Raw genomic sequence first — 12,306 nt, 5'->3', positions numbered from 1 at the left:
ACCTAAAACCATAAAATTCTTGGAAGAACACGTTAGGGGAAAGTTTCATGGCACTGGACTTGGTAATGATTTCAAAAGTATAGGAAGCAAAAGTCAACAATTGGCACTGCATCAATATTAAAAATTTCTGTGTATCAAAGAACACAATCAAAAAAGGTGAAAAGGCAACTAACCAGTTGGGAGAAAAATTTATAATATGTGATAAAAGGTTAATACTCAGCATATATAAAGAACTTCAACAACTCAATGACCAAAAAATAAACAACATGATTCAAGAATGGACAAAGTATTTGGACAGACATTTTTCCAAAGATGGTACGTGAATGGTCAAGAAGCATGTAAAAAGATGTTCAATATCAGTAATCATGAAAGAAATGCAAAGCAGAACTGTAAGATATCACTTCATACATATTAGGATGCCTCTATTAAAGAAACAGAAAATAACAAGTGTTGGCAAAGATGTGGAGAAAGTGGAACCGTCTGTCTTGTTAGTGGGGCTGTAAAATGGTATAGATACTATGGAAAACAGTACAGCAGTCCTCAGTTACAAACAGAACTGCCACGTAACTGAGCCACTCCCCTTCTGGATGTATGTCCACAGAAACTGGAAGCAGGGTCTCGAACGGCTATCAGTACACCCATGTTCACAGCATCATATTCACAACAGTCTAATGGTAGAAGCAACACAAGTATCTACTGATGGATGCATAAACAAAATGTCGTATACACATACACTAGTCAGATGGTACAACACTGATGATCCTTGAGGAAATGCTAAGGGAAATAAACTTGCTACGTAAGGATAAATACTGTATTCCACTTACATGAGGTAACTAGTGTAGTCAAATTCTTAAGACACAGAAGGTAGAATAGTGGTTGCTAGGGGAGGAGCATAAGTGGTATGTATTTAATATCACATTTAATATCACTGAACTATACCATGCACAAAAATAAATTCAAAACGGATTAAAGACAAATGTAGGAACTGAAACTACAACCAAAAAAAGACAAACCTTCCTGAAGGAAACACAGGCAGGAAGCTATGTGACACTGGTTGGTCTCAGTACTTTTTTCTGGATGTATCCTCTCAGGCGTGGGAAACAAAACCAAAAATAAACAAATGGGACTACATCAAACTAAGAGCTTTTCCACAGTAAAGGGAACCATCAAGAAAAAGAAAAGGCCATCTACTGAACGGGAGAAGATAACTGCAAGCAATTTATTGGAGAAGGGGTGAGAAATGAAAATATACAAAGAACTCAGACAACTCAACATAAAAAAACTAAACAACCTGATTTTCAAAATAGGCAAAGGATCTGAATAGACATTTTTGCAAAGAAGACATGCAGATGGCCAAGAAGCACATGAAAAGATGCTCAACATCACTAATCATCAGTAAAGTAAAAAGCAGAAGTATAATGGGATATCATCTAACACATGTCAGAATGACAGTTAGCAAAATACAGCAAATAACAACGTGGAAAAGGATGCAGAGGAAACAGGATGCTCATGCACTACTGGTGGGGATGGAAATGGGGGCAGCCATTACGGAGAACATGGAGGTTCCCCGCAAAATTAAAAATAGAACTACCACATGACCCAAGAATTAACTTATGCATATTTTTCAAAAGAAAACAAAAACACTAATCTGAAGAGATAAATCCACTACTACATTCACTGAAGTATTATTTAGAATAGCCAAGATATGGAAGCATAAGAATTCTTATCACAAGGAAAATATTTTTTATTTCTTTAATTTTGTATCTATAGGAGATGATGGATGTTCACTAAACATACTGTGATAATCATTTCATGATGTATACATCATGTGAAATGCCAGGGTGAATGAATCACAAGCTGGAATCAAAATTGCCAGAAGTAATAACAACCTTAGATGTGCAGATGAGAACACCCTAATGGCAGAAAGCGAAGAGGAACTAAAGAGCCTCTTGATGAAGGTGAAAGAGGAGAGTTAAAAAGCTGGCTTAAAACTCAACATTCAAATAACTACAATCATGGCTTATGATTCCATTACTTCACGGCAAATAGAAGGGGAAAAAATGGAAACAGTGACAGATTTTCTTTTCTTGGCTCCAAAATCACTGCGGATGGTGACTGCAGCCATGAAATTAAAAGACAATTGCTCCTTGGAAGAAAAGCTATGACGAACCTAGACAGTGTATTATAAAACAGAGCCATCACTTTGCCTACAAAGGTCCATAGTCAAAGCTATGGTTTTTTCAGTAGTCATGTATGGATGTGAGAATTGGGCGATAAAGGTTGAGTGCCAAAGAATTGATGCTTTTGAACTGTGGTGTTGGAGAAGATTCTTGAGAGTTCCTTGGACCACAAGGAGATCAAATCAGTCAATCCAAAGGAAACCTGGATATTCACTGGAAGGACTGGTGCTGAAGCTCCAATTCTTTTGCTGCTTGATGCGTAGAGCTGACTCACTGGAAAAGACCCTGATGTTGGGAAAGACTGAAGGCGAGAGGAGAGCAGAGGATGAGATGATTAGACAGAATCACCGACTCAATGGATGGGAATATGAGCAAACTCCAGGAGACAGTGGAAGACAGAGGAGCCTGGCCTGTTGCAGTCCACAGGATCACAAAGAGTTAGACATGACTTAGCGACTGAAGAACAACAAATAAAAGATAAGTCATTATGCTGTACTCAAACAGATATGCCAATTATATCTCAATCAAACTGGAAGAAAAACATCATAACACTTGTACACTGACAACTACAAAACACTGCTGGAAGACATTAAAGATCTAAAGAAATCAAAAGACATTCTGTATTCACGGACTGGAAGACAATATCATTAGGATGGCATTAAGCCCTAAAGCAAATCACCTATTAAATGCAATTTATATCAAAATCCCAATGACATTTTCAGCAGAAATAAAAAAGCTGATCTTAAAACTCATATGGAGACATAAGACCCCGACTGGCCAAAAGTGTCTTTAAAAAAAAAAAGTTGTAAGGCTAACACTTCTCAATTTTAAAATTTACTGGTAGTCTAGTGGTTGAGAATCAGCCTTCCAATACAGGGGATGTGGGTTCAATCCCTGGTCAGGGAACAAAGATTCTACTGCTGTGAAGCAACTTAAGCATCAAAACTACTGATGCCTGTGCTCTACAACAAAGGACGCTGCATGACGCAACGAAGACCCTGCTTCCCACAACTGAGACCCAAGGCAGCCCAATAAAAACAAACAGATAAATATTTTTTAAAAACCCCAAAACTTACTACCAAAACTACAGTAATCAAGTCAGTGTAGTAATGACATATAGATATGCGTGTAGATCAAAGGAACAGAATTGAGAGCCTAGAAATAAACCCTCACACCTGTGGTCAGTTGTGTCAGGACCATTCATTAAGGAAAGAACAGTCTCAACACCTGGTGCTGGGACAACTGGATACCTATGTGGAAAAGATGATGTTTGACTTCTGTGCTGTGCTGTGCTTAGCTGCTCAGTCATGTCCGACTCTTTGCAATCCTATGGACCATAGCCCGCCAGGCTCCTCTGTTACTGGAGATTCTCCAGGCAAGGATACTGGAGTGGGTTGCCATGCCCTCCTGCAGAGGATCTTCCCAACCTAGGGATCAAACCCAGGTATCCTGCAATGCAGGCAGATTCTTTACCATCTCAGCTGCCAGGAAAGCCCAAGAATACTGGAGTGGGTAGCCTATCCCTTCTCCAGGGGAACTGCCTGACCCAAGAGTCTAATCAGGGTCTCCTGCATTGCAGGCGGATTCTTTACTAGTTGAGCCACCAGGGAAGTCTGTTTGACCCCTACCTCATACCATCCAAGATGCAAGTGAAAGAACTAAAAGTATAAAATTCTTGAAAAAAATAAATGAACAAATCCTCATGACTCTGGATTTGGCAACGGCTTCTTAGATATGACACCAAAAGCACAAGCAACAGAAGAAAAGACAGGCACCCTGGGGCTCCATTGAATGTACAATGCCATGCAGCAAAGAGCAGTGAGTGAGCAGAACACACATTTGCAGATTACACATCTGGTAAGATTCCACAATCCAGAATATATAAAGAACTCTCACAACTCAAAATATAAAGGACAAACAATTTAAAAGCGGACAAAGACCTGAATAGATGTTTTTCTAAGGAAGATGTAGACATGATCAACGAGCACATAAAAAGGTACTTTAACATCATTAGTCGTTATGGAAAGGGAAAGGCAAAGCAAACCACAATGAAAATGACCGTCAGTATGAGATACAACTTTGTACCTTCTGGGATAGCAAAAAAAAAAGGTAGACTGTTGGTGAATGTGGAGAAGCTGGAACCCTTAGAAACTGTTGGTGGGTATGTCAAATGAGGTAGCCACTGTGGAAAAGAGTTTGAAGGTTTCTGAATAAGCTTAAAATTATTGGGTTGGCCAGAAAGTTCAAGTTTTTCCATAACCTCTTATGGAGAAACCTGAATGAACTTTTTGGACAACCCAGTACCATATGACCCAGTATTATTTCCAACTCCTACATATATACCCAAAAGAACTGTATGTAGGTGTTTAAAAACTTGTACACAAATGTTCATGTTAGGTCTATTCACAATAGCCAAAAGGTAGAAACAACTCAAATGTCCATGAATGGATGAATAGATAAATAAAATGTCTAAACAAATATTATTATTCAGCCATAAAAAGCAATGAACTACTGACAGATGCTAGGACATGGAGAAACCTCAGATTATCCTAAAGTCAAAGAAGCCTGACACAAAGATCACATATGATGTGATTCCAATTAAATGAAATAATCTGAGTAGGAAAGTTCAGAAACACAAAGTAGAGTTCTGTGGCTGTCAGGGACTGGTAGGAATGAGAAAAGAGTGACTGCTTAATGAGGTTTATCCCAGGGTGATGAAAAGTTCTGGGATGAGACATGGTGATAGTTGTAAAACACTGTGAATATATTTGGTAGCATGGAATTGTACACTTTAAAATGATAAAACTGTAGACTTCATGCTATATATTTTACTACACTCCCCCCCACCCCCCTCCAAAATGCTCTATCTGCATCCTTTCCCCCTATCTCCTCTATGGAACAAAATGCCTCAATCGTGTCTTTCCCTATTCTTTGCTTACTTAAAAAAAAAAAATCTTACTGTACTATTTATACATGTAAGTATTTATACATGCAAGTACCTACCAAAAACTCAATTATGAGAAATAATATTTATGGTAAATGTCTGAATGTTTTGTGCCTTCTTCCCACTAGACTAGTGGTCTCCAAATTGTTTTAATCATTGGGTTCTACTGATTAAATATTTCTGAGCAGAAATTATTAGATACTTATAAATTATGTATTATTGCTGTATTTATATATTGTAAAACATAGACAAAACATAAACTTTAAAAGGTTCATATTCCAATGAACCATTTTGCAAGTACCCTTATTTGGAGAGCACGTCTCCAAATAAATTTTATCTTGGGTTAAAGTGATGGTCTGCATTTACTGACCCTGTAAAATCTGCCTTTATGGAATTCTCTACATTAAGGCCATATTAGCCTCATATGACTATTGTTACTGAGAACATATTGTAAGGAATCCGTTGAGGATTTTGTTACACCACAATGCCTTCTTGAGGACAGATGAAATTTCTCTTAAGTCTTTAAAACCAGAGATATCTGTACTGCTCTTGAAAATTTTTTCTACTAGAGTTATGTAATTGATCACAAAATTCTACCAATATTAACTGGTAGAAAACATAAAGCAAAATTTGTGACTCACTTTTAGGAACCACATCCATAAGGTATCAACCTGTCTTCCCATTACTCTTAATTATTCACTCATTTGTTTTAAAAATCATGTTGTAGCTCACTCCACCCTGGCTTCAATCTAACTTTCTATCATTCCAACTCTTCATCTACTTAAATAAATCATATTACTTATATATGTATGTGTGTATGTACATGTGTGCTTAAAAGAACCTCAACATTTCTTAAAAGATAGGGAGGAATGAATAAACAAAATCAACAGGCAAAAAAGAAGTAGGCAATATTGTTCAGAATGAAGGTCATTCTAAACTTGAAGTTTCACTGTACCAAGGGTATACTCTGCAGATTCTGAAGCATTTAGCAGCAAAGCCTTTCATCCAAAGGGTAATTTGTAAATGAATGTTGATGAAAAGAATGACAACTCACAATAGCACTGTGCTACACTTTCTCACTCTTTTCCAGTTGGTAAGAAATATTATAAGGAGGAAAGGGCAATTGGCTTTTTTTCACCTGTGTGCAAAGCTGAACTAAAGAAGTCCATGAAAAAGGCAGTCACATTGCCAGATGGAATTTGTAGCCATGTACCTGGATGTGTTTCCTTCTGGTGTGCTCTGAAGTAATTTGGGGATAACCTGTATTCAATGCTTTCTTGTTTTTCTTGCTCCGCTTCTCAAGGTATCTCCTCTGATGGTCGGTGATACTGCTGTATAATTTAATTCGCCTGGGTGACAAACAAACTCTTTCATGGCCAAAAGCATGGATCAATCGGGCAGTGTCAATGGTGGAAATTGAGCTGCTCCTCTCTTGCAAAGTCATTTCCTTATCTGTTTGGGTCAATATATCTGATTCCACAGGAGAAGTGGTGGTAGAAAGGATGTTGGTGGCCGTATCTGTGAGCAGCTCACTATCCTCTGACTGTCTAGAATCTGAAGAAGTGTTATTTATATAATGAAAACCTGGCTGTTTTCTCAGAATGTATTTATCAAACTTAAACTGTTCAATTTTAATCTGATTGGACCTCCCAGCTTGATGAGTAGAAAGAATCTTATTTTTTTTAAGATCACCTGTGTTTTTATGGCATTTCTCCAGGCTTTTATACTGTTTCTTTTTCTGAAGCTTGTTTTTCTGCTGCTGCTGTTTATCACCCCATTCCTTAACATCTTGTTCCCCTCTGCTGTCATCCTGTGTACTTTCTGAGGGCTGAAGAGAATGTGTGATGGGATGCTGAAGAAGTTTAGCCAAACGATCAAGTCGCTCCACCAAGGAAAGTTCCTTCTTGGCACTGAACTCAGGTTTCTGTTGCTTCTGCCGTTCCTGATATCTGTTCCAGAGTTCATTCAAACTCACAGTGTGCTCGGTTGTTAGCTCTGGGGTGGCCTTAGGATCCCTTTTTAGATCATTAATTTGTTTGTCAGATTTTGGAAAATCTCTAGCCTGACTTTTAGAAGCATGCTTCAATTCCTTGTTTTCCAAGTTTACATTGATACTGAGGCTCTGTATTCTGGTATAATCTGTCTTAGTCTTTTCCATATGTTGACAAGGGGAAGGAAGACAAGTGTATTCTCTTTGTTTGTCTGGATGATGTTGAAAGAAATCTTTCCAAGAATGCTTCATGAAAACACTTCTTCCTAAGGATTCATGGCAAAAATCTTGATCACTTGATAGGTGCACTGGATGATGAAAGTAAAACTTAGCTGACCTGAATACAGAATGGGTAGTATTTTCAAATTCCGAATGACATTTGGATTCTGAAAAGAAGGAAAAAAAAAAGATTCTGAAGTACTTTCAAAATATCTGCATTCCATTTAGAAATAGTATTCACATTTAATTCTTTATATACAAAGCAAAGACTGAAGGAAATAACAGTTTATATAGGTCAGGGATGCAGTTAGGCAAGAGTGGGCAGTCCCCAAGCCTTTCCTGGACTACAAGGCCGTCAGCTTAGCCTCCCTTTCCACAGAGATGGGAAGGTGGGAGAAGTTAACTACATGATGGCCAGACTGTATCCGTGAAATAAGCTGCCACAATTCTGAGAACAGCCTCAAAGAAATGGGAACAAACTGACCCTGGAACTGAAGATTAACTATACTTAAAACAGTCAAGATGATACTGATCAAACCACTGCATGACCAATTCCAAGACGACTGTCAGAGCTGACTGCAGTTTCTGCATGTAGTCCCCTTTCCCTGTATACACCCTGAAACTTGCCTTTAAAAGCTCTTACCCACTGGTTGTCAGTGGGGGAGTCAGCCTTTGGACATAAGTCTCATCCACCCTCCCCCTGGTCTGCTAGCCTCCAAAAGAAAGCAAACTTTCCTTGCCATTAAAAAAAAAAAAAAGAATGGTTTATATAAAGATTCAGAAAATTCACTGCCTGTATAAAGGATTCATGCCGTGTGCCTAGTGCCCAGACTGGCAGGGTAATACTTCAAGAGACTCGGGCTCAAAAGACCCAGATTCTGGGTTGGATTCTGCCACAAACTGGCTGTATGACGTTGAGGAGGGCACTCTGGTTATTGGGATTATAACACCAGCTGCTATCTATCATTGCCTGCTATGTGTGGAATATTATAAGATATGCTTTATCTCTAATTTTTTCTCTTATGAAACTGATAGAGAGGTATTATTAACCTCTTCAGCAAAGAAACCTGAGAATTCATTTTTATCATCAGTAATTAAATGGATAATATTTTCAAAAATGGCAACTCTTTACATGTTTTACAGCCCAGGAAAATTCCTTTTTTGTGAAATATCTTCACACCTCCCTCCACGCAGATGATACCACTCTAATGGCAGAAAGTGAAGAAGAACTAAAGAGTCTCTTGATGAAGGTGAAAGAGTTGAGTGAAGACACTTGCTCCTTGGAAGAAAAGCTATGACAATCCCAGACAGCATATTAAAACCCAGAGACATTGCTTTGGCCACAAATGTCCTTCTAGTCAAAGCTATGGTTTTTCCAATAGTCATGTATGGATGTGGGGCTTCCTTTGTGGTTTAGATGGTAAAGAACTTATTTGTGATGCAGAGACCCAGTTCGATCCCAGGAAGATACCCTGGAGAAGGGAATAGCAACCCACTCCCCTACTCTTGCCTGAGGAATTCTATGGACAGAAGAATCTGGGGTCACAAAGAGTCGGGCATGACTGAGCAACTAACATACATACACGGATGTGAGACCTGGACCATAAAGAAGGCGGAGCACTGAAGAATTGATGCTTTCGAACTGTAATGCTGGAGAACTTGAGAGTCCCTTGAACTGCAAGAAGATCAACCCAGTCAACCCTAAAGAAAAGCAACCCTGAATATTTACTAAAGCACTGATGCTAAAGCTGAAACTCCAATACTATGGCCACCTGATATGCAGAGCCAACTCACTGGAAAGGACCCTGATACTGGGAAAGACTGAAGGCAAAAGGAGAAGGGGGCAGCAGAGAGTGTGATGGTTAGATAGCATCACCAAATAAATGGACATGATTCAAGCAAACTCCAGGAGACGGTGAAGGACAGGGGTGCTTGGCGTGCTGTAGTCCACAAGGCTGCAAAGTAAGACATGACTTAGTGACTGAACAATGCTCACCAGAATTAAGTGGAAACATGTGGACATTGGTGCCTGGGGGCACACATGCTCTCTCTCTCTTATAGCTCCCACCCCGCCACCCAATCTCATTACCTGCAATATCTATCTGTAAGGATTTCTTTTCTTCTGACCAGGCTTCCTTAGTAACCTTCCTCTTACTATGGATCTCCTCTTTCTGTTTAATGTCAGTCTTTGTGTCTTGTAGTTGAGTTGAGTGCTGTGAAGCAGCAGCAGTACTGGAACCTAAGACAGGAAAAAGAAGACTATAAGTTGACAAAACTTACTTTAAAATACCTTTCAAGCAGCTACCCTGGGTTGGGAAGATCCCCTAGAGAAGGGAAAGGCTACCCACTCCAGTATTCTGACCTAGAGAATTCCATGGACAAGTCCATGGGGTCGCAAAGAGTTGGACACGACTGAGCAACTTTCACTGGCGTGAGATGACAGTTAAGATGGGTAAACACTGAGAATGAAAGAGAAAGACATCTTGGGGAAAGGTGACTACATATGAAAAAAATGGAATCAGCAAAGCAACTCAACATCTAAGAAACAGAACAATTATATAATTTATTTGATTATAGAATTTGTAAGCACTGAAAAGTTGTTTGGGAGCCAATTCTACTATTCTGAAAGACTAGGCTAAAGAGGTTTATTTTTAATTTTTAAGGGCAATGAAAACTTTTTGATGTGGAGATTAACATGATCAAAACTTCTGAAGCACTGATTTAGCTACAGCAAAAAACGGGGTAAATTTTTGAAGTTTTGCCCAGAATACATATAAGTTCTGAAAAAGAAGCAATACACACAAAAAAGAGAAGTGGCTAATTATACTCCAAAGTATGTTTCAATATTTATAACTGTGGCAGAAACTACCAGCTGTCTTCTGAAACTGATTTTCTTCTGCCTCTAAAATAGAACCTGACTTAGCTGGGCATATGTTTACGAGAATAGAAATTATATTTCCCAGCCTCCCTGGCATCACAGGTTGGTGTGACCATGTGAATAACTGGCTAACAGGATGGGAGGGGAATGATACATTTAAATTTTGAGAAGTATTTAAAGGAAGAAATATACTTTTTTCTTCTCCCGTTTTCCTTTCTACTGGCTGGAATATGGGTCTGACGGCTACAGTATCAGAATGGAGGCTAAAACGTTGAAGCAACAGGAGAGAAAGAGCTTTGTTACCTGGTATTCTATCTTCTTTAAGCCAATGTCTTTTTTGTTCTGTTTTGATCTCTGAGAGCTAAAGCTAATCCTAACTTAAACACACTTGAATAGCCATTTTTAACTAGTACAGTCCTACTGAAGTGTTTTAACTAAGTAGGTAGTTAGGAAGTAAACAAGCTAAATTCTTGAAGAACAAAAGCCTGTGTATGACAATGTTATTAAAGAGCTAGCATCTCATGGCACCAAATATTTTTATCACTAGTGTTTTTAAAAATCCATTATGTGAATTTATGGCAATCAGATTAATTTGTGTACAATATACACAAAGTTCTCCAAAAATATTTCAAAGAGCTTTAAAAACGTTAATTTCACCTGCCAGTGCATACCAAAAGTTGCAGCTAATATTCTATTTCAGATATGAACAAGATGGAGGAGGGTTGAAGACAACTGGATAATACTTTTCTATTTATTGATATATTCATTTTAGAAGGGCAGAAGAAAATAAAAGGCAGATAATTCAGTTCCTCTACCTGTGGCATCTTTCTGCAAGGATTCTTTTTCTTCAGAGTAAGCAATCTTGGTCACTGCCTTTTTAGTGTAGATCTCCTTTTCTTGGTTTTTGTCTGAGAGGTCCTCATCCCCAGTGATGAGAACTTGAGCATCTGGAGAAGGAAAAGGTAACACCAGAAAGTAATACACCACCCTCCCCCAAAAAACAAAACCTCGTTATACACTAGAGGAAAAAAGCATCTCATAGGCTCAACCATGTAAAAGCTGGGGCAGTTCTGAGGACTTCATAACACATGACAGCTTTGGGGAGTTTGGAAACCTTTCCCTATTTTCTGTGTACAATCATTTTAAATAAAATCTGCTCTTTGCTGATTTGATGCAACAGTAAGGAAAAAAAAAGGCGGGGGGAGGGGTGTCCAGATCAGGTATCTTTCAAAGTAGAAAAGTAGATCTGAACCACCTTTCAAGTTCTTTGGCCTGTTCAAAGTTTTTGTCACTTAGGGGGCAAATTCTGACATTTCATATAATACTAGAAAAAATTCATATCACCTAGATTATATACAGTACTTATGTAATTTTTAAAAGTCTCCTGAAGTTAAATTTGTCTAATACTTTCTATTTCCTTTTTCTTAGTCATATTTGCTTGAGATTTATCTACTTAATTGGTCTTTTAAAGTGAGTTTTTTTGTGTATGAGTTTTTAAAGTGTATGAGAAAACTTAAGTGCAAAATTATGTTGGTAAATAAATTAAAAATCACCAATACAACTAGGATGCAGTTACCAAGCAGTTAATAATGGTTTATATATATATATATATATATATATATATATATTTTAAACAATGGATTGACAAGAGATTCATTTTCTATCTCTAAGAACAGATATTTTTCAACAAAGCAACAGAAAGGTAACAGAGATTACTAAAAACACCATAATGGACATCAATGCGTCTATCATAAAGCTTAAAAAATAAAACATTACAGATATAGTGATAAAGATACTCTATGTGAAGGCTCAATACCATTTCCAGCAGCAACCTTAAGCTCAATTTAGAATCTGCCAATTTCAAGGATGTTTTTGAATTTAATGTATTGGATTGTTTTGTGTGTCCTTCTTTAAACTTTATATAAAGGGTATAATACTCTGAGTACCTTTAAGTAACTTGTCTTTTACACTCCAAATTATGATTGGAGGATTTACTCATAATGACTCTAATTCATTCATTCTTAATGTTACACAGAATTCTATTCAATTAATGTATCAAGTTATCTGTTGATAAACTGTAGGCTATTTCTATTTT

General features: G+C 37.8%; 1 protein-coding gene across 5 annotated transcripts in view; it reads right to left on the bottom strand.

The window, feature by feature from the left end:
* Positions 1-12,306, bottom strand: part of ALMS1 (ALMS1 centrosome and basal body associated protein) — a 191,109-nt gene that overhangs the window by 32,202 nt on the left and 146,601 nt on the right. For all 5 annotated transcript variants that reach the window (XM_027967008.2, XM_042248093.1, XM_042248089.1 and 2 more), the window contains 3 exons: positions 11,027-11,158; positions 9,423-9,572; positions 6,338-7,500 (listed from right to left, as the gene is read on the bottom strand). In XM_027967008.2, coding sequence (XP_027822809.2) covers positions 6,338-7,500; positions 9,423-9,572; positions 11,027-11,158 — 1,445 coding nt within the window. The remainder of the gene's footprint in view (positions 1-6,337; positions 7,501-9,422; positions 9,573-11,026; positions 11,159-12,306) is intronic.

Source organism: Ovis aries, chromosome 3 (genome assembly GCF_016772045.2).
Source record: "Ovis aries strain OAR_USU_Benz2616 breed Rambouillet chromosome 3, ARS-UI_Ramb_v3.0, whole genome shotgun sequence".
In the NCBI taxonomy this organism is placed as follows: Eukaryota; Metazoa; Chordata; class Mammalia; order Artiodactyla; family Bovidae; genus Ovis; species Ovis aries.
The sequence above is the reverse complement of the archived record's forward strand: the minus strand, read 5'-3'. Positions and strand labels throughout refer to the sequence as shown.